The sequence below is a fragment of the Etheostoma spectabile genome, chromosome 2 (assembly GCF_008692095.1).
Source record: "Etheostoma spectabile isolate EspeVRDwgs_2016 chromosome 2, UIUC_Espe_1.0, whole genome shotgun sequence".
Classification (NCBI taxonomy): domain Eukaryota; kingdom Metazoa; phylum Chordata; class Actinopteri; order Perciformes; family Percidae; genus Etheostoma; species Etheostoma spectabile.
Window position 1 is genome coordinate 1183205 of NC_045734.1, and position 23053 is coordinate 1206257.

A 23053-nucleotide genomic window follows, 5' to 3' on the forward strand; every position below is an offset into this window, starting at 1 on the left:
GTAAGGAGAAGCCCTCATAAAGGCCAACTACAAATTAGAGTTTATGCATGTTGGCCGCTTATTTATTCCATTCACTTTAGAACAAAAAAGGCAAAGCTAAACAAATTACTTTTTTTAAGAGGTATATTTCAGGATCACATTTAAAAAGGTTTTTGCCTTTTATTTTAAATTACAAGGAACTGTAAACACACACACACAAACACACATATTTAAAATTTGAGATTATATATATATTTGTGGAATATCATAAAATTGACTTGACTTTTATTACCTATGAAGAAACAACAACATATAACTATGTCTTTCTCGTAGTATACAAATTCAACATATCTCTTTAAAACAAGTCTGTCTGATAGTTATTCTATGCATCATTATGATCCTGTATTGGTGTTAACTCTGCCTCTCTGCTAGGACCTGCATGTGATTAGTACGGATGAAAACCGTGTGGTTGCAGCCGTACAGGAGTGGAACCAGAACGAGACCTACAACCTGTACGTTTCGGACACGTCGGGGGTCTACTACACCCTGGCACTGGAGAATGTGGTCAGCAGCATGGGCCCCGAGGGCAACGTCATGATCGACCTCTATGAGGTAAAAAAATCCCCAGGACAGAACTGTGCGTAGCAAAGTATCATGCAGTATTTAAATACTGCTCAAGTTTCTGTGAAGAAATAAAGGATTTAGACTGTCTCTGACTAGTCTATATTCACAACGTTCCACTAAATCATAGCAACACGGATACATAATCTCTTAATGTTGATCCAGTTCCACAGATAAATGAATTAGATGAATAAAAAAAGAATGGTCGTGGGAGTTTTAGTCACACAAATATCTCATATTTTGGCTACGTTTTCAGATAAGTTACTGTCAGTGAGTGACGCCGGCAGGATTCTATTTCATAATGTACGCGCAAAAAAGCCGCTGCATCGGTTTACTGCGCCAACAGTCAGCTGTTCTTAAAATATTTAATATGTATGAGAGAGTTCCTAGTGTACTTTAATCACATCATAACAAACCAGATCATGAAAGTAATGTACTGAAGCGTTAGAGAGAGAGAGAGAGAGAGAGAGAGAGAGGAGAGAGAGAGTCGCTGTCGGCGAGCCTGTACAGATATATGAATAAACTGATTTCTCTGTGTGCAATGTAAACCTTATATAACCCATATATCATCACTAACAAAATAAAACTTATAACCACAATATTCATTTCAATTCAATGCAATTATATTCATAGTTATCTCAAGACACATACAGATAGAGTAGTTCTAGACCCCATTTCTTTGGTCAGCATTAGATGCGTTGCATGCCCAGTGCGTACAAGATTACTGCTTTCAGTCATTCAGTGACTTAACTTCAAAACGTTGCTTCTGCAGTTGCTTTACTATCTGTGGGGTAAACAAGCGGAAATACGGACGACAGCAATTAAAATTGGTTGGAGGGCGTATTATTCTTAAAGGGGTATTTCACCGTTGGAAAGATGACTTTTTCTTTAAAATGGGTCACTTGCGTAGTAGAAATGTGATTTGTTCTTTTTTAAATATTGGTGCCTTTTAGGCAGAGAAAAGCCAAAAAATGGGTTTTGGCTCATGTGGATGAAAGACACCAAATCCCAGAATGCACTTGCTTCGCTGCTCAGAGTCCACTCCCAAGCCACGCCTGCCGTTTACTGACATAGACAGACAGTGAGGCATTCGACTCAAGTGTGCGAAAATATATGAAATTGACATTATATAAAAACGACATACAAAGCAGGCTACATTTAGTGCACACACATTATGGGCTCCGTTAATTTCAGCTAACGCATTGGTAGCATTAGCGCTTGGAGTGATGAAACACATCATGATGTTTGCCACAAAAACAAAAACACAGCAGTCTCTGAACTTGCGTTCGGAGTTTGATTGGGGGTTGGATGTAGTCCAGTTTTTGTCTAATGATCATTACTTGCAAGCAGGCTGGATCGGAAAGGTGGCTGGCTAGCGTTAGCTTTCCACCTAGCTGGAACTTTTTCTGCTTTAGCGCACACTGCTGTCGATGTCCCCTTACCTGGCTAGTGGCATTGGGAGACACCCCAGGCCGAGGTGCTGGTCTCCGTAGCAGGCGAAGCTCGCATAGTGTGTTGAGTATTCCGTCTGTAATAAAGTTTCCTACATATTCTCCAATCTGTACCAGTATCCCGGGGGTACACATGTGCGCTAGTTTGAATGCACATAATTGTTGTAAAAGTTTTCTTCTGTTCTTCTTCTGAGCCAGTTTAGCAAAGCTTCAAGATGGCTGACAGTTGTTTTGCTTTGGCAGTCTCCAGTTCAAGACGACAGTCCAACCCCTTGAAAACATGTCAAAGTAACTCCTACTACTGGCTGTAGTCCATTGCCTCTGGGCAAAAAAATCTTCTGATGAGGCAAAAATTGTTGTTTTGCGTCATCTGAAGATTTTTTTCAGACCCACAATACAGGCATCTCTCGTTTTGGGGGACACGAGGGAGGGAAGCCCGATCATTCAAAAATACTACTGGGTTCCTAATGATACAAAGCTTAATGCTAAATCAGTGAAGTATCCCTTTAAATCCTAAAATGTCAACCATGCTGTCAACAGGATTCAAGCATCCTGCTGCCACCTACCATCTACAGTCATCAAGTGCAGCCTATATTTTATCCCCGTCCCCCCCACTGTTGCCGCGGTAACTCTTTTAAGTGGCTGCAAGTGCGTCAAATGTAACCAGTAACATCTGTAGAAGTAGAATGACTCTGCCTTAGTTTTTGATTGGCCCCACCCCCACCCAAGTCTGCAGTATTCATTTTGGCCACTTTCTTTTTTGAAAATGTCAGCATCAAATAAGGCCTGCTTGATGAGTGCTCAGCCGCAAGTTTATTATAAACACTGATCAATATTTCTTGCCAGGAGGCAGAGATGATGAAATGTACTTGTTTTGTCATTTTTGAAACAAGTCTTTGCTGCTGTAGGCCTACAGACTTCAGAGCACATTTTGTGAATACCAAGCAGCTTCAAAGTGCTGACATCAAAAAACGCAAGAGGGGATTGTGCCAGGGATCTATAGATTTTTGGGAGGCTGAGATTATTCCTTTCTTTGATGAATAACTGCAGATATTGCTTCACAAAATGCACCTAATCCAAAAAGAAAGTGTGTTATAGGCTAATAGTGAGGCTCTGGCTCCCACATCAGATTTTTTTTAAGTCATAACAGCACCCCAAAGTAGGCTGAAACCATATCTCTGAATCAAATCATTAAGGTGTCGATGATGCTGCTCGTGTCTTTCTGTGGCCTCGCTGATAGAATCAAATCCACTGTCTTGATTGGGGTCACCACCCAAATCGTAGGATATGCTAAATCTCTCCTCCGAGGGAGATTGAAGTATCTATCAGTTACTGAAGTGGCGTTTATATCACCCCATGCGATTGTCACTAGCTCAATTCAGTATCTCTGGGCTATTCCTTGGAGCCTCCAACAACAAGTCAGATTCGTTTAAGACACACATTGATTACTCAAAATCCCCAGACAGTCAATCATTCCCCACTCAGTGTGCTGCGTTTGGTTTAGTTGGGAATACAGAAGAGGTAAGTGAGCATGGCTGCATTGCTCCAGGGCGTGTGATTTGCTTTGCAGTGCAATGCGTTAATTTTTTTGAAACGTGACTTGAAGAAGGAAATGCCTACTATCTTTTAGATGTGTAAGGTCTGCATAGGTCCAATTCTGGTCAATAACCCAGTAATCACTGTCTCTACAGCACCTGTTTACTGGTGCCACTTATTATTCCACTTATTTAGTATTATTCATCATTTACCATTCTCACATCTCACTTATTATTTTATTTATTTATTCATCATTCTCATTTCCTATTTCTGAACTGTTCATATGTTCATACTGTTCATACTGTTCATCTTGTAATATAATAACATAATACTATTTATACCAGTACCCTTTGCACTATGTTCCACATTTAAATAATTTTATTGATCTCTCTTGATTGCACTCATGCCTCTATATTGTTTCTGTTTAGAGTATGTATATATTGTGTATATATTAGTGTATATATTGTGTTTGGGTTGTTTTGTTTGTGTAAGCACGTGTGAGTAACGATGCTCCAAAGACAAATTCCTCGTATGTGTCCTCATACCTGGCAAATAAAGCTGATTCTGATTCTGATATGTTTTTATTTAACCCTTGTGTTGTCTTCTTATCAACAACATAAACTAAAATTGACATTTTGGCTCTTTTTCTGACAGTTTTGTCAATTTTACCGGTACTTTTGATGCTTTTTTAAAAACGTTTTTGCCCTTATTTTAACGCTTTTTTCTTTCATGGTCAGTAAAGCTAATTTATGACATTACGTCTATTTTTTAAGTTGCAACAAAGCAGGAATGATGAATTATTTTGACTAATAGTTACAGTAAGAGAATGTTGAGTGAATCATTTTGCAACATTCTTCAAATGCTATAAAATTGAATAAAACAGCCAAAATGCAATGAAAGTAATCATTCATTTTACCTGTGAAGAATGTTGCATGGAACCATACAATGTACTGTACATGCATGCATCCATGTTGTTTTTGGTCAAATTGGTTGAAAGAAACCCATATTTCTGATTCATTTCCCAGGTAGCTGGAATAAAGGGGATGTTCCTTGCCAACAAAAAGACGGATAACCAAGTGAAGACATACATCACATACAACAGAGGCAGAGATTGGAGGTTACTGCAGGCCCCCCGTAAAGACCTGAGGGGTAACAGCATTCACTGTGTGCTGGTGAGTGTCTGCGTATCATACATGTTTCTGTACCGTATGTGTGTGCTTCCATCAAAGAGAGGCCTTGACAGGAGTTGACTGATCCCGACAGCACTGCGAGGCCCGAGCTCAGAAAGAGCAGCGCCCGTCAAAGCTGAGTGCTCCGAGGCTGCTGTGCTGAAAGGTCAGCCATTTTGATTCAGTCCAACAAGCTGACCTCTCATTGAAGAAACCGAGAGAAAGAGGTGTCAGGCTGAAACGCAGACGTCTCTTTCTTCCTGAAAGCTTCTGAAAGTTGGAGCATTCTTATACGTCAGTCCATTCCAGTCAAGTTTTCACTTCGAAGCCAAACTTGAGAAAAGAATCCCACTGCGTATCCTCTTAACTAGGATGTGGTGGTTGTCGACGAAACATGCCTACTGCAAAGCCTCTTATCTTCTCATGTGCTTCTGTAGTGTAGATTTGATGGTGTGTGTCATCTGCTGCATGGATATATAGATAGATAGATAGATGGATAGATACAGTGGATGGATGGATGTGTAGATATATGGATGGATGGATTGATAGATACAATGGATGGATGGATGATAGATACAATAGATATATAGATAGATAGATAGATAGTTGGATGGATAGATGGATAGACAATGTACAAAATTTATACAAGTAGAGAATACAATGTAAAACCAGCATACATACATGCAAAATATAGAATGTTATATGAAAATATGTAGACTAGTCTAAGTAAGCATGTGAGTGTGCAATTTGTGCTTTAGTGCAATATTGTAATACATGGTATGAGATAATGACAGTGTTATCTCACACCCAGATTGTTATGGCTTGGGGTATGAATGATGTATCATCAACCAAGTTTAAGGCTCATACCGCCACCTACATAACTGTGTTGGAGTGTGTAGAGTATTCAATAGAGGAGCTATTTACAGTTGGGTCTCTCTATGTGTTTGTGAGAGAGAGAGAGAGAGATAGCACATAGGAAGTATGTGGCGGTCAACATTGTTTGTGTGGCGGGCCGCCACAGTTATAAATGTATGGAAAACACAAAATAATCACCCTTTTTTGATAAACCATATGTGATTATGGGGAACGCCTCACCTTCTACCCATTATTATACACTAATTTGTCAGGAAATGTCAGAATTTTAATAAACCTCTAAACAGCCACAACATGGCCTGCACTACTGGCATTGTGCTGGCTCGTAATGAGAATTGTTGGTGAAGGTTAACCCAATCTAAATAAATGGTTAATGGCAAAATGGAAATGAAAATGGTGTTTGTGATCAAACCGGTAACTTAAGAGGGTTGTGCATCCAAGTTGATTTAACAGCTGTTTTATTCAATAACATCTTTTAAAGGTCTTTAGTTTTGATAACTGAGTTTGTGATTTCTTTTCTGCAGCCCTACTGTTCATTACATCTCCATCTTCAAGTGTCTGCAAATCCTTACACATCTGGAAATATAGCCAGCAGGGAGTCAGCCCCGGGGATCATCGTCGCATCAGGTGGGTGAGAGGGAATCTCTTTTGAGTGACATGTTGGTTCTCTTTCTCTGTCTACCTGGAGTTCTGAAGTTTTTTTCCTAAAAAGAACAACAAAACCCCCTGTTAAAACCAGCCTGGTCTCACAGAATTCCATGAAATGATCACAAATGATCACAAACTGTTATTAGCGCGTTACATGGTGGTGATACGAAATGTGTCAAAACTCTGTGGCCACCAAGGGAAACGATACCATTTTAAAGTCATTGACAAGATGGCGTAGCATTAAGAGCGACAACGGTAGCGAGTAGTATGAAAGCCCAAAAATCTGCGTTGGAAAGTTGGGTAGGGTGGTGGATGGTTCAAACAACACAGGACTTTCACCACGTAGACCGGGGGTCATGTCCCGCGTGTCTCGGTTCCTAAACTCAACCGTCCCATTGCTCTTTTCCTAAACCCAACCTGTTGTTATCCCACTCACTCACGACTTTTTCCTTAACTTAAGGGGAATCCTTCCGTGGGCCCATCACGGAATATTCGGCGATTCCTTGAAACTGCCACAGATTTTGAGTTAAGGGGTCGTGTTCATTTTCACGGAATTCGGTGAGATCAGGTTGGTTGAAACTAGGGCTGGGCAATATGTCGATGTTATATCACTATCATGACATTCAGATTCAAAAATCGTGATTAAATTCAATTCAATTAAAATTTATTTATAGTATCAATTCATAACAAGAGTTATCTCAAGACACTTTACAGATAGAGTAGGTCTAGACCACACTCCAAATTACAAGGACCCAACAGTTCTAGTATTTTCCTCCAGAGCAAGCAACAGTGCGACAGTGGCGAGGAAAAACTTCCTTTTAGGCAGAAACCTCGGTCAGACCCAGGCTCTTGGTAGGCGGTGTCTGACGACCGGATATGACTTAATATGACATAAGTGTCTACTCCTGGTTTTAAAGGCTGCATTATGGTAAATTGGTGTGATTTTCTAAACTTACCAGACTGATTCTGTTATTTACCCTTACCCACTTAGTCATTAAATTCACATTTCACAGATTCACAGATTATTTATCTTAAATCTAAGTGTGAAGATATTTTCTCAAAGCATCAGTTGTCAACACTTCAATTTCGCTGTAATATTAATATCGAGGTATTTGCTCAAGAATATTGTGATATCGGATTTTCTCCATATCGCCCAGCACTAGTTCAAACCCTAGTTGAAATGTTTAGGCTTTTTGTTTTAAATAGAATGAAACCTCTACCATGTGCTCACAGTTGTGTTTACATTTTTAAGCCCCTGGATTAAAATAGATGCATTTTACTATTAAAAAAAATGCATGTATATTGCAGAAACAAGTCTGTGAAAAAGTGACATTCCCTGCACTCAACATTTGTCCCTTGTACTTGTCTACATACGTTTGTCCAGATATATTTTACACATTGCTAAAGTTATTTTCATATTGCATTCATTTTCAGTTTGCTATAATTTGAGCATTGCTTTTGTGTAACATTTTAGCACTTCTTAACACGGTTTTGTTTGTGTTAAAATTGTTACATTTTTACATCCATCCATTAATTTAAAGCAAACACACAACCACAGCTCAAGTGTAACTAGCGTTTGTTTTCAACCCTGGACCCATGTTCTTGTGTCTAAGTGTCTGATGAGAACAAGAATCTTTGACATCGGTCCATTATTGGGATGTAACGGTTTGAAAATTTAACCTCACGGTTATAGTGACCAAAATTATCATGTTTTTTAGTATTATTGCGGTATTTGTTAAAGTGTGTTCAAGTATCAAGTTCAAGAGTATGTTCAGAAAGCACTGAAGCTGAAATAGTGTCAAAAAGTGTAACACTGTTTATTATATTACAAATATAAAGGCAATAGGCTTGTAAAAACTATTGCCAACTGGCTATTGAAAGACTAGCCAACTGTAGGGGGTCCAGTAAGAACTTTAACCAGAGACTTTAAGATCAGGAAGATTTATTTACAACTCCAACATGAAGTTAACTACAAAGTTGTATTTGACATTGCATGTGAAGCTGGATGTGGTTCTAAAATATTAGCAAATGATAATGCACATTAATAAGCATCCGAGTTACTATGAACAATAGTTACCATAACTAAATGTTATAGCCACCAGCATATAACAAGAAGCAATACTAGAATTACATTAATTTCTCTGTAATAATTAACATTAATGTAACATGTTGCTCATTAACACAAAGTGAGGATAAGCCACATCTATTACAGCACCCATATCCATAACGGAGAAAACGTATTACTTATAAGCGAAGCATGTGGCTCCACAGGCTGGTCTCTTAACTGGAGATTCTCTAACATTCTAATACAATCAATCAATCAATCAACACTCGGCTGCACAAGTAATATTAAACAATCTGCACATCCATCAGCTATGCAATAAGAAACACAGCAACAGGAATATTATCAAGGCGATGATATACAGTATATCGCTCTCTCACCAAGTAAATGTCATGTCATAACACGGGCTAAACTTCCACATCGTAGCAGAGTGCTTATTGAAGATAACGAGGCAGTAAAACCCATGACAGTTTAGCAAGCTACGGCACAGTTTTAACTGACGTTCTAGGTTACCCCATGGTTGTATTAAGCGAACTACCCACATCCCTTCAACAAGGAAAAGAAAAAGATTTAGACAAAAGTCCACTGCTACATTCTGTGACTGTCAGACTCAGAGTTTCAGACTTTCTGTTAAAGAGTAGGATCCTTGTTTTAACATAAAAACATCTGCAAGACTCCATGTAAATAAACATTAATTTTAGCATTGTAAAATACACTTCACTCAAAGTCAACAGAAGCAAAATCAAACTATGAAAAGCAGTTTTGGGTCGTCTTTACACTTTTCCAACCATCAAAATTCAAGTTTTGGTTAAAATGAACACAGTTTATCGATTTACATTGGAAAATATGTTGGCTCCATACATGCTAAAAGTATTACTTTTTTAAATGGAGTCTGGTGGGGTTAGCGCTAGTGACTTCAGATCTGTTATTCTCAAAGAACGTTAGGAGAATGTCAAAATAGTTTATTTTATGGTTGGCTTCAACAAAGGAGACACTCAGACCCATCATGGTTTTTCCCTAGTTGTGTTTTTATTGGCAGTGACATTCACCATTGAGTAGTGGATCTCTTTTTTAGTTTTTTTTCTCCATCCGTGGTCGCAGTAGATATGTTACGCTAATTTAAAGAGACAAATACAACAAAAATCACTTAGACAGACAAAGAAAAAAATTCTGCCTCCTTCAGTTTGCTGAAAATCTTGGCACTCAACATTTCAGTGGAGTGATGTTCCCATATGGCACAGCAACTCTGAAAGCTGCGTTTGTCTATGCAATTGCATGGGGCTGTTTGCATGGTTTTCATCTTTACTTCTGTTTTCAATAGTTAGTTAGTCCCTGCTCAGCGTCAGTAAACGACTCCCATAGGCATCTGAAGACATGCATGTGTTACCTTACCTCTGAAATGACAAAACAAAAAACTATATAATGCTTGTGTTTTATACTAAGGAACAATGACGCTGTCACTGTTGTTCCTGAGAAAGCAAAGATTGTCATTGATTTAGCGGGGAGATAAAGAAATGGAGGAAAATGAGATCAGCAGGCCCCCAGATGTATTCACACCTCAGTGATATTTACTCCTGCATGGACTGGCACTGTCAATAACACATCAGTGCATGCCTTGGGGGTTTGGACAAGGTGTCTGTACCTTTGTGAGACATTGTTTCAGGGATGTAAAACAACCGACTGATTTTGTTATTCCAGCTTCAAAATGGACAAATGAATTGATAGAGCGAGAGGAAATCTGGAATTGTTTTATAATTAGCTAGTAAAGCAACCAGCACTTCAGTGTTATTGTGGCTTCAGCTTCCACTTGTAATTCTTGCAAAAGGTTTTACATCGTGAGCCCGCTCATACTCCCAACTCGTCTCATACTGACTCTTGGTCAGTGTCTCTCAGCGTCAGATACTGATGCAAAAATCCCCCTCTAGCATCTGTATGGAACGTGACATGGTATTGTGAGCGACAGCAACAGAATGAAACATGAGGAGGCAGGTTGGGGTGGTGGATGGGTCAAAAAACACAGGACTTTCACCCAGGAGACCGGGGTTTGTGTCTCATTGTTGTCCCACCTGTCACTAAAACTTGCATTTTGTAACACCACCCAGGATCTTTCCTTAAACCTGTCCCGTTCTTGTGCCGTATGTCAGTACGTCCCTACCCAAGGCATCAAAAAGTGACGCCAGGAATCTCGACCAAGTGCATCTAAATATGACGCCAAAGTGCGTGACACGAGTTCCGAGAGAGAAAAAAAATGACGGCAATAGTCTCAACTAAGCTTGTCTAAATATGCCGCTAAAGGAGACCTTTTGGCGTCAATAACTGACACCAAAGGCACCTGACGCGATGAGAGTGAGAATATGTTGCATGACCTCTCTCCACTTGTGGGTGCCGTTGTGCTAACAGTTGTGCTACTATAATTCACAAAGTTGGCGGTTTGTGGGTCGGTTTTTTTTGCTCCCAGAATGCTGGCAATGCCGGGTATAACAGCAGACCTTCATGGCGGTGCTATGCGGAATCTCTGTACGGTATTTGTCTGGTGTAGACAGTCAGAGAGAAATATACAGGGACAGTGGAGCAACAGTCCTTGTTGGATTTCAAGGCATTTGTTTTAAGTTTGTCTTTACATACCCATCCCAATTTGTCTTTACAATAACTATAATAGAAGAATATCTCCGTACATACATTTTATCTGAACTGAGTAAGCAGAGCCAAGGAACAACTGGAAATACTTTCATCTCATTCATCTTTGACTAACAGTAGATTGGAGATCTAATTTATGTGTTGGGTAAATTATTTCCCACCTTAATAAAGAAATAAATTCAACGTCTACTACTTATATTTTTAAATGCTGTGATTACATATTGTATTGCACATCTAAGCAAGGGCAAGCATACAACTTAACATGATTACACTTAAAATGATCAATTAAATTATTAAAATATAATATGATTTAAACTATACTGATCAAAACTTAATTGATTAAAACAGTTGAAAGGTAAAACCTAATTGCAATAGTTGAGCTTGGGTAATTTTGAGATTGTCCTTTCTGGAGAGAAAGGGGAGGAGGTTTCAAATACCTCAGCCAAGGGTATCTTATCCTCTCTTCTGCGTGTCCTTAGAATCCCTTGGGAACTTTGAGGCTTTTTCCAAAGCCCTCGCCAATGCCGTTAGGAATCCTCAGACATGGTTGCAGTTGAAGAAGTCCGATGATTTTTCAGCTGCTTTGGGTGATTGGTTATCCGTGGCTTTCGTCTCTTTGAATCCGCTGAAGAAAGTTTCTGAAGTATTCTCAAAGCTGTTTTTGCTCACAGTCCCCTTCTCCAGCTTTTTGGTCCGGTGCTGTCCTTGCATCCAGTCCAATGCCTTCTGAGATCAGCTGAGGAATGACGCCCATCTTTCTTTAACTTTCCTTCATATATCCTACTTCGTAGCTGAGTTTTCTGGCCAACTCAGCCAACAACCTTTTCCTGTCTACGTGACTTCTGTCACGCAGTTTGTTCATCCGCAATTTTAGTTGGAACAAGATGTCCTTGGTTGGCCAACCCACTTTCTGAGTTACACACATCCTCTCTCCCCCTTGGCCTAGGCATATTTCAACATATTTCTTTCACTGCCCTTATTCCTCTCACATACATCCTGTTCACATGCTCTCATAATCACATTTAAAAATCATAATCTCCTTCGTTCTGTCTTACAGTAATAATTCAAACTTTTAGTTGATTACATTGTAATTGTTACATTTTAACATATCATATTGTACTCTACATAATCAGTTAAAAAGTACTTAATTATTTCTATTGTATACTTATGTATATTATTTAATTGGAAAGTACATTGTAGTTACATGACTCAATAGTCCATTGTTTACACAGCTGTCCCTATAATTATGAAGCATGGATCCTTTTTGACACTATATATCTTTAAATATTATAGTTACGACTGGAAATGACAACAGAAATTAACCAGTTTGCCAATTTGACATATCTCAACAATTTAAATCAACTGCCCTTTGTCTACCCGGAAGTGATTTTCGTGCAACCCAGACTTTACAGCAAGAGGGGGCTTTCACACCTACCTTGTTTGGTCTAGACTTTTGAACTTTTCAGTTTGGTCCGAACCAAACATACAGGTTTGAAACCTCCTCCTGACCACGGTCTGGACCAAATGGCCCAAATTTGGTCTCTAAATGTACTGAATGTAAGGCAAATAGTTCCTCCTGGAGGCCTCGGAAACACTTGCAGTACTTTCCAGCTTTGTGTTTAACCACCTGGCACCAATTACAGGCCAAATTAAAGCAATTACAGCAGTCTGCACAGCATTAGGAAGGCTTGTCTTAATATTGTCAGAACTGCTGAAAAGATGAATACAGTAATCTGGATTTATTGGTTAATTTAGGTTGTATGGGCAAATGTCGCAGTGCACAGTCGATGTTCTGGAGCACTGTAATTACAGCCTCAGTGTGCAGCTGCAGGCTGGGGCCCCCTGCTGTATCACTCTCTAAAGGCTCTTTATGACATTTGGCATTTATTTGACCTCAAATGGAATTCATTTCCTGTGTCTGCATTATGCAATATTCTCACCTCAAACCCTTACTGCAGTTTGTCTTCTGTGTGTCTGTCTCCGCCAGGCTCCATCGGCTCGGAGCTGACCAGCACTAATGTCAGTGTGTTCGTTGCCTCGGACGCAGGAAACACATGGAGACAGGTGAGGGGGCTTTTGTTCTCGAACTTTCTCGGCTTCCAATGCAACGGGTGAATGACATTTAAGTGGCGTTGTTGCTAGGAGACTCGCTGTCAGCTTCTGTGGTGCGCTACTGGCTGGAGAATGAACAAGCGCTGAGACGTTCCGTTAACATTTAGGAGGCCCCATCGTGCTGTTTAGTTTTATTCCACTGTTTGACTGGATGCCAACTAGCAGCCCCCCCCCCCCCAATCCATTGGGCTAGACTGCTGTCAATTATGATTTCCAATGGATGAGAGTACTGCCACTTGGCTGTCGGTTCTGCCAATTTTCCCAGCCCTTGTCACATGACTAAATAATTTTACCATGACAACTATTAAAATGTTGATACATTGGAACCAGCACTGGAATTTGTTTAATTTATTTTTTTGAATGTGGCAGACTGAGCCTATAGAAAATGTGTCATTTACAAATAGTTTAAAATAAAAATGTTGTATCCCATGTAATATTTACTATATTAAAAGGCCCCCCCCCTTACTGATTATTGACGTGCTCTTTTATGAAAAGCACAATAAGATAACTGTTGTTGTGATATGGCGCTATATAAATAAAATTGAATTGAATTATTGGTCCCCTCTGTGCCACTTAAAAAATCCTGGTATCGGCCCTGAATTACAATTTTGAGTGTATCGTGTTAAAAAACAAACAGATATTTCCAATAGCCTCCGTGGGACTACACCTTGTCCTGTAAAACAGTTACAAAGGGGTTTGACGGACAAGGCAAGGCAACATGATATCCAGAGGTCAATACAACAACAGAGAGCTAAACAATAGCAAGGAAAAAATGTAGGTCAATAAAAACGAGACAAAAGACTCAAAACATAGTAGAGAGAAGACAAAATCATAACCAATAAGAAGCACGAGAAATTTAATAATGCAAATAAAATAGTACAAAAGCAATAAAATCCCCAAGTAAAGTGTAACAAGGGCATTACAAAACAAAAAGATACATATAGAGATTTATATTCAGAGATCTTCAACAGGGGTCCGGAACCCCTAGGGGGTCCTCGGAGTCAATGCAAGGGGCCCTCAAAATTATAGTTATTTTTGAAATTCTTTTCAATAATTAAAATCCCTTTACATGAATCCAACCTATTTTTAGCTAATATAAATCCCCACTGATGATAGAAATATTGTCCAGTCAAGAATTGTTTGAATAGCTTAGTGTTCTATGAAAAGATGTATGTATTGTTTAAAGGCTTTAGGCCGCTCTACACGTTATTGTGGGTCCCTTTTTATATGCAACTTCATTTTAAACAATATACGCAGTAGGGGTCCCTCCTAAATCTCTCTCATTTAAAGGTCCTTGGCTTGAAAAACCCTGCACTAATATGTTAATGATTCATTTTTGACTTTAATTTTTAGTGTCAATAAGGCCTGTAACTGCTGTTGGCTGAGATTAGCTTCCAGCTAGTATACACATATTGACACTGCAGCTATTATGCAGAAATATTACTGACTCACACCTTACAGGACATTTTTCCATTAATGTACCCAATTGAATCGCATTGGCTCTCCATATAGATCGGACTGACCAGCTGTACCTTCACTAGAACCATCCTCCCCCTCACCCACTCTCTGACTCTACTATAAAGCCTTTTAATCCTTACACAGAGTACACCACACAGAGCTTTTTAAGGTCGATAATCAAATACAATTTCAAGAGTTGTTTGATTCAGTCCCTGGATACAGTGCCTCCAGGTGGCCTCACCTCACTTGATCCTGGCGCTTTCAATTCATCGGGTGGAAGCTTGTTTCTAATTAAACACAGCAATGAAAAGTAACTTTTCAAAGGCTGATGTAGCAAGTAGTACTTGGCTTCCCTGAATGATCCAGCGTGTGTGTGTGCAGACCTGTTGAACATGTACACGGGCAACGAGCCGCTGCAGACTGAGCCCTCTCTCTCTTTCTGTCCCTGCAGATCTTCGACGAGGAGTATGCAGTGCTGTATCTCGACCAGGGAGGGGCCTTAGTCGCAATAAGACACACTCCGCTTCCCATCAGACACCTGTGGTGAGTCATTGTGACAGAGACGTCACTTGTCACAGCAATACTAACTCCTTGGGAGGCAGCCCCAAGTCTTAAAGCTACAGTGCGTAGTTTCTGTCTCCCCCATGAGGAATTGCAAGGACACATGTGACACGTATCACATGATACAAGCCTTCTTCGTATTTCCAAATTTAGCATTTTGTGATTAAGACATGTGAGACACGCCAGTGTTTTTCTGGCTTTAAAAACATTCTTGTAAATATTTACAACGCATTCGGAACGTGCGTCTCAATCTGGGTTTTACTGCAGTTTGTGACAGATTATGGACAGTTTACAGCCTCTTGCCTGTTTACGGCTCATGACAGCTCTGTGCGTTGCTATGGTTGTTGTACACAAACTACCCAACCAACAGTGTTTAGGGCTGCAGTAGAGTTTTTATTTTTCACGCTTTTCAAATATACATTCAAATCATCAAAAATAGTGCAAGAAACAACGCAAACAATGAAAAAAAGAAATTAACACACACACAAGGATTTACCTAATTTGTTATAAAATAATACAATTACGGAGCCCCTAACGGGACATGACATGACTTTTTTGCTTCATGTGTGCTTGAGAAACGTTCTGGTGCTCACAAGAAACCAAACTAAGGGTAGAAAAATGATGCTAAGAAGGTACTGCTATAGTTATGTGGCTAATGGTAATATTTCACATTCACACCATAGAATCAGTTAACTAATCCTCTTTAAAGGTCCCATAACATGGTTCTCTTTGGATTCTTTTATAGAGACGTTAGTGGTCCCCTAATACTGTATCTGAAGTCTCTTTACATAGACCTTAGTGGTCCCTAATATGTATCTGAAGTCTCTTTTATATAGGCCTTAGTGGTCCTCTAATACTGTATCTGAAGTCTCTTTTAAATAGACCTTAGTGGTCCCCTAATACTGTATCTGAACTCTCTTTTATATAGACCTTAGTGGTCCCCTAATACTGTATCTGAAGTCTCGTTTATATAGACCTTAGTGGTCCCCTAATACTGTATCTGAAGTCTCTTTTATATAGACCTTAGTGGTCCCCTAATAATGTATCTGAAGTCTCTTTTACATAGACCTTAGTGGTCCCCTAATACTGTATGTGAAGTCTCTTTTATATAGACCTTAGTGGTCCCTAATATGTATCTGAAGTCTCTTTTATATAGGCCTTAGTGGTCCTCTAATACTGTATCTGAAGTCTCTTTTAAATAGACCTTAGTGGTCCCCTAATACTGTATCTGAACTCTCTTTTATATAGACCCTAGGGGTTAGTGTGTCCCCTAATACTGTATCTGAAGTCTCTTTATATAGACCTTAGTGGTCCCCTAATAATGTATCTGAAGTCTCTTTTACATAGACCTTAGTGGTCCCCTAATACTGTATCTGAAGTCTCTTTTACATAGACCTTAGTGGTCCCCTAATACTGTATTGAAGTCTCTTTACATAGACCTTAGTGGTCCCCTAATACTGTATCTGAAGTCTCTTTTATATAGACCTTAGTGGTCCCCTAATACTGTATCTGAAATCTCTTTTAAATAGACCTTAGTGGTCCCCTAATACTGTATCTGAAGTCTCTTTTATATAGACCTTAGTGGTCCCCTAATAATGTATCTGAAGTCTCTTTTATATAGACCTTAGTGGTCCCCTAATACTGTATCTGAAGTGTCTTTTACATAGACTTTGGTGGTCCCCTAATACTGTATCTGAAGTCTCTTTTATATAGACCTTAGTGGTCCGCTAATACTGTATCGGAAGTCTCTTTTATATAGTCCTTAGTGGTCCCCTAATACTGTATGTGAAGTCTCTTTTATATAGACCTTTATATAGACCTCATAAGGGGCAAGATTCCAGATGGCCAATCTGAGCTTTAATTTTCTCAAAGGCAGAGGAGGATACCCAGGACTTGGTTTACACCTAGACACTTAGAGGCAGCACGGTGGCTCACACATAAAGAAGGATCTGGGTTTGAATTCAGGTCGTTCCGGGTCTTTTTCTGTGGAGTTTGCCTGTTCTCTCCGTGTTTGCGTGGGTTATCTCTGGGTGCTTCGGTTTCTTCCCATCAAAAAAACATGCATGCTAGGTAACTAGGACTAAAATTAGCCAACTTTAGTGGTTTTAAATGTAATACCATGTCAAAATATGTATTTAGATCAGATTTATTTTTTATAAAGAGTTGGAGGAAGGCTATTTTTTTTTCATGCAGTAGAGATGCATGCCTGAAATAAAAGAAGGAGAAACACGTCTACTTTTAAACATTATGAAAGATTTGTCAAAATGTTTTGGGATGTGCAAACATCGCAATGTCAACGTTTCAAGAAGCTGGTTGAAGGAATGAAAGAAGGACGCTGTGTTCGCACGGTCCAACAATTGAATTAGACACGGCTTCATGTAAACTGGAATACTAGTGGAATACTAACTTTAAACAGCTAAGTCGGAATAGTGTCTTTTTTGTAAAAAGGGCAATAAACTGAATATTGTGTGCGTGTAGACATGGTCAGTGTTTGCTGAACGGAATGTGCGGAATATGATATAAAATTGTTAAAGAACTCTTAGGGGTCAGCGTTGGTGCCTTGTGCGACGGTGCTGTTTGTGTTCCCAGGTTGAGCTTTGATGAAGGACTCCAGTGGAACAAGTACAGCTTCACCAACACGCCTCTGTTCGTGGACGGGGTGCTGGGAGAGCCTGGCGAGGAGACTCTCATCATGACGTGAGTGACAAGGGATTGTCTACATGGAAAATCTGTCAATAACACCGAAAAATTAGAGTAACAACAAATAGCCTCTCTTTGTGTGTGCGTGTTTGTGCGCATTTGTGTGTGTGTGTGTGTGTGTGTGTGTGTGTGTGTTTGCACTCATCTGCCCTAACCCATGCATCTATATCTGAGCCTGCCTCATTCAGCGGCCCTGACTGCCTGTTTTCCTTTTTCATGAATAAAAAAGATTTCTGTCAAGGTCTACCCAACATCAAAACTGTCTGTCTCCAGATTATGATCACAGGAGATCAATGCTTTTGGCAGCCGGCGACGGTGCGACCGGCCATTTGAAGAACATGAAGGAAAATGATCAAAAGTGATCACAAAATTGCCTGAGAAAACAGACAAGAAACTTTGGTTAAAAAAAGTTTTAACAGCCTTAAAAAGTGGGAAGAGCAGTTGGTTTCATTCGCTGTGTCTTCAGAAAGCCGATTTGTGAAGATTCCTTTTTGTGTTCTTTCACATTTATTATTAGAATAGCCCGGTGGCGTGCGTGCATACGGTATGACACAGCCTACTCCCATATTGCAGCAGACATTTAGGACTTTGGGATGTGTTACGAAAGGGTTTGCACAGCCATTACATCAATGTTTCAAGACACCTGCCATAAATGACAGACTGACAGTTCTGCATTCATCTCTACAGGAGACTGAGAGACTGGGGGGTGGGGGGAAGAAAAGGAAAATGCACAGCGATAGTCTCCAAGAGAACAAAATAGAGTTGGGAAAAGGGGCAGTGTGGGAGAAGGAGTTCTTGAGCACGGAGCCTCTTAGCATGGCAGACACACCATTAGTTTTCATAAGACCATCATGTGCTGTTTTCTTATCAATTTGTACTCATTTTTACAGTAAGTGCCTGTCATGGCCGGGTGCCTCCACAGCTAATTGACAGATGGATTGTGATAAATATGTTGTGGTATGAATGGTGAGGGAGGTCATTGCAGAAAACCATACCCACTCAATTTAGCCGGAGATGGAATATTTTATCTGTTTAGTCTTGTAACCTTGGATTCTGCTCTGTTTTGGACCATTTAAATATATGGATATTTGTTAGGATTAAGCTTTCAGAGGAAATAAGTTAACACTTTTCAATAACATCATATCAGTTCAAACTTGCTATACAAAGAGGGAAATGGAAAAAACCTAAGATGGACTGTAAGGATGCCAGATTGAGCATTACAGCCTATATATAACTTATGTAATAAATAACTTTTAAGAAATACCATGTAAAGTCCAAAACCAACAATGTGTTGAGTGGCCAGTATGCTTTGTCAAATTCCTTGTCAGATGGTCAAACAGCTTAAATCCCCCCCCCTCACCTTTCTGACTCCATACTGCATCTTCTATAAGCAGTGTTGGGCAAGGTACTTTAAAAAAAGTAATTAGTTACACTTACTAGTTACTTCTTCCAAAAAGTAACTATATTAGTTACTCAGTTACAAATTATAAAAGTAACTAGCTACTTCAGAAAGTAAATAACAGCATTTAAAAATTCTCAAATGTGTCACCCCCTCCACCCTTCTTTAACAAAACTTAAAATACCTGTGCATGTTCAATTATTTATGATAAATCTGAATATTGTAATGAAATGGCCTCAATCAATACATGATTAACATAAACAATGTACACAAATGTAAAGTCTTTTAAAGTTACCGTGGGATAGTGTTAATTTTTGACGTGACAAGACTTAATATGGTCGTCAACGACCTTTTTTTCAAGACGATGACGAGACTACACCAATGTCCAATAACAATGACTAAGACTAAATCACCATGCATTATTGTTGATGAAAATAGACGAGACTAAAGTGTTTGGCATAAAATAAAAACTAAGATACAAGCTCTCTTCATTTTTGTCTACAATTGTCTCTACTTTGTTGTCATGAGATAGAACTAGGGCAGCACCCGTTTGGAGCGTGTGTTGGTGGGGATCCTGTAGAGTTCTGCATGTATTGTATTTAACCAGCGGCAGCATGCATGGCTGTTTTCCAGGATCTTCGGCCACGTCAGTCATCGCTCGGAGTGGCAGCTGGTGAAAATCGACTTCCGGTCCATCTTCAACAGGAGGTGTACAGAGGCCGATTATCAGACGTGGCACCTTCTCAACCAGGTACGGCCCATGCCAGCATGGAAATAAAGACTGCAGTTGTTTATTACTCAGTCTTAACATATTTATTGGTTTGTGGAGAAATAGACATCTAATTCAATTCAATTCAATTTTATTTATAGTATCAATTCATAACAAGAGTTATCTCAAGAGACTTTACAGATAGAGTAGGTCTAGACCACACTCCAGAATTTACAAGGACCCAACAATTCTAGTAGTTTCCTCCAGAGCTAGCAACAGTGCGACAGTGGCGAGAAAAAACTTCCTTTTAGGCAGAAACCTGGGACAGACCCAGGCTCTTGGTAGGCGGCGTCTGACGGGCTGGTTGGGGTTAGTGGAAATAACAAAAATAGAAAAAATAGTAGTTTAGTAGTTTACATCTAAGGCTCAGATGGAAGAGAAGGGACCACTTTACAATAACCATCATTAATAGATGGTGAATTCATAGTTAATTAATCTTTAGTTAATTGCCATGTTGTTGTAAGCAAACAGGTTGACTGTTAACAAACAAATTATAATTAATAATGTTTACTGATTGTTAATGGTGCTGAAAATGAACAGTTTATTGATACACACATTATATGCTTCACATACTATATTAGGTGTCAGGCTGTGATTAAAAATGCATGGAAACCTTTAAGAAACCATTAAAAAAAAACAAAAAAAAAAACGTTATAAATCGATAGATGGACCAGATATTCCTAACACTTTGGTAAGGGTTACTAGTTGGTTCTATATTATACCAATTATTATCTATTAACAGTGTCTGGATGGTTATTAGAAAGTTGCAACAGACTATAATACCTTGTTAAATCGTTAATAAATACTATGCAAACCATCTATACACAGTATTGATATAGATAGTTACACACATATATATATATATATATATAGGTTATATATATATATATATAACCTTTTACCTGAAGGTTAGAGACGCGAGCGTGTGACACGGAGGTCGTCGTTTCAATCCCCAGGCCGACCGGTTAAAATCTGGGTGGGGAAAGTGAAACAGCAGCGCTTGTCCCTCCCTCATTACCACCACTGAGGTGCCCTTGAGCAAGGCCCTTAACCCAAACCGCTGCAGTGGAGCTGCTCAGTGGCAGCCGATCAGACTGTGGTTGTACAGGGCAGCTTCCAGGTATGAACGACGTGGAACTGTTAATGTGATCAGGGTGTTCCTGAAAAAGAGAGGCAGCTTCTCAGTGAACCTTCCCTGAAGAAATAAAGGTTAAAAATTATATATATATGAAGATAAACATCTCTCAGTCTCCCAGAGCACTTGTGCAGATTATCCAGCCATTCCTGCTGATGATCGGAGTGAAGCGACTCTTACCCCCCTGCATACATTAAATTAAACCTGTCCAAAAAGAACCTGGTCGGGCCTGAAGCCGAGCCAGAGGCTCACAGCGTGCCTTTATTCACCGCCGCATTCTGTAATTGGTTTTGACACCCATATGCTCAGAGCAGGCTAATGATCCAAACATATAGTAGCATGGAAGATGGCAAGAGTCCAGGACAATTACAGGGCTAAGCCGGCTAAATGTACAGGCACTGTAGGCTGCTGTAACACTACAGTACCTCCAAACAGAGAAACAGTGTTTGTGTTCAAAACCACTGGCAAAGGGACTAACATTTTCCATGCTGGGTGTCTACATGTGGATTCAGTCAGATGTTTTAAGCACCTCACTACTGACACCTAATGCACAAAGACAGAATGTCCCAGCAGCAGCATGGAGGATACCATGGAACAGGCTGCTGTTTTCTTCTCCTTTTTTTTTTGTACTCCAAAAACTCCTGATTTTATATTTACTTCAAACACATAGATACCAAGGCTAAAAATGGATCGGGTGCTGGCAGCTTTTTTGGCGACTACTTATTCTTAATAGTTAAACTTAATATCACAGATTTAAAAAAAAAAATCTCTAAAAAACTAGTCAAGCAGTACATTCTCCAGTGTGACACTTGCAAGGCAGGACCCGTTGTTTAGCATACCCCATGCACAAGAAGCAGAAGTTATGTGAGACTACGGCAATTTTCACACACAGTGGGATGCACACACACACACACGCACGCTTATCTGTAAATTATTCATGTTGGCAAGTTACAAAAAGCAGTTAATTTTTTTTTTAACTTTCTCCTCTCCGTTCGATCTTGAAATATCGGCCCGCAGGGCGAGCCGTGCCTCATGGGAGTGAAAAGAATCTACCGGAAGCTGAAGCCCACGTCCAGGTGCGTTATGGGAAAAACATACTCTGTGTCCATGACGTCGGGCCCCTGTGACTGTACAGAGGCTGACTTTGAATGGTGAGTATGCTTTTTATTTCTTTATTTTTCATCACATATCCAGTCCTGTTTGCATTCGCTCTGTGTTGTTGTTAAACGGAAATTCCACCAAATTTTACAATGCATAGCTAGTTTATCCTATCAGGATGAGGGTTAATCAGCCTCGGACAGGTTGTACAATGTGCTCTGTGACTCTGCTGGAAAGTTTTTGAAATGGGAATAAATAAAGCTAATGAGGCTTGGAGACTACACAGAGCCTGGGTTACAAACAGGAGCATGGAGTTTGAAATATGGGGGTGAAATATGGGGGTGTTGACAAGGCACAGGCGGTTTAATGAAGAGCCGCATTTTAGTTGCAGTATGGGGAAGGTAAGATGCAGGGTTCGGGGAGTTTGATCTAAATCTGGAACTAAAAGACAACATGTCTCGGGCTCAGATGTTCCCATTTTGACTGTTCTAGTTTGAATCTGCCCCCAACTTTATGTATAAGAAATCAATGATGCACTGGGTGCTGACGGATGTCACACAAGATGTAACTGTAAATGCTGCTGCCAATGAAACTTCAAACAGAAAGAAAGCAAACTTTGTTTGTAAAGTAAAAAAAAAAAAAAAATGTGGGTTTGTTTTCTGAGTTTTCGAGTTGTCTAACCACTGTCTACAATTTTATTTTCTACTCACAGCTGTTAGAAGATCCTGTCTGTGGGCCGGTTGGTTCCTATTAAAGATGTAACATAAAGCCTTAGAAATGGCTCTTAAATCAGTAGTTTGAAGGCTAAATGATTTCCTATAACAGCTGGGCACTGTAGTTTTTAA

The 23053-nt window shown here is 39.6% G+C and overlaps 1 protein-coding gene across 6 annotated transcripts in view; it reads left to right on the forward strand.

The window, feature by feature from the left end:
* LOC116694595 (VPS10 domain-containing receptor SorCS1) overlaps window positions 1-23053 on the forward strand; it is a 244842-nt gene that overhangs the window by 188300 nt on the left and 33489 nt on the right. For all 6 annotated transcript variants that reach the window (XR_004333232.1, XR_004333231.1, XM_032524402.1 and 3 more), the window contains exons 9-16: window positions 412-591; window positions 4613-4759; window positions 6154-6256; window positions 12964-13040; window positions 14998-15089; window positions 17697-17804; window positions 19840-19957; window positions 22128-22261. Coding sequence is in view for 4 of the 6 variants with exons in the window: in XM_032524402.1 (XP_032380293.1) it covers window positions 412-591; window positions 4613-4759; window positions 6154-6256; window positions 12964-13040; window positions 14998-15089; window positions 17697-17804; window positions 19840-19957; window positions 22128-22261 (959 nt within the window). In the remaining 2 variants the exon portion in view is untranslated. The remainder of the gene's footprint in view (window positions 1-411; window positions 592-4612; window positions 4760-6153; window positions 6257-12963; window positions 13041-14997; window positions 15090-17696; window positions 17805-19839; window positions 19958-22127; window positions 22262-23053) is intronic.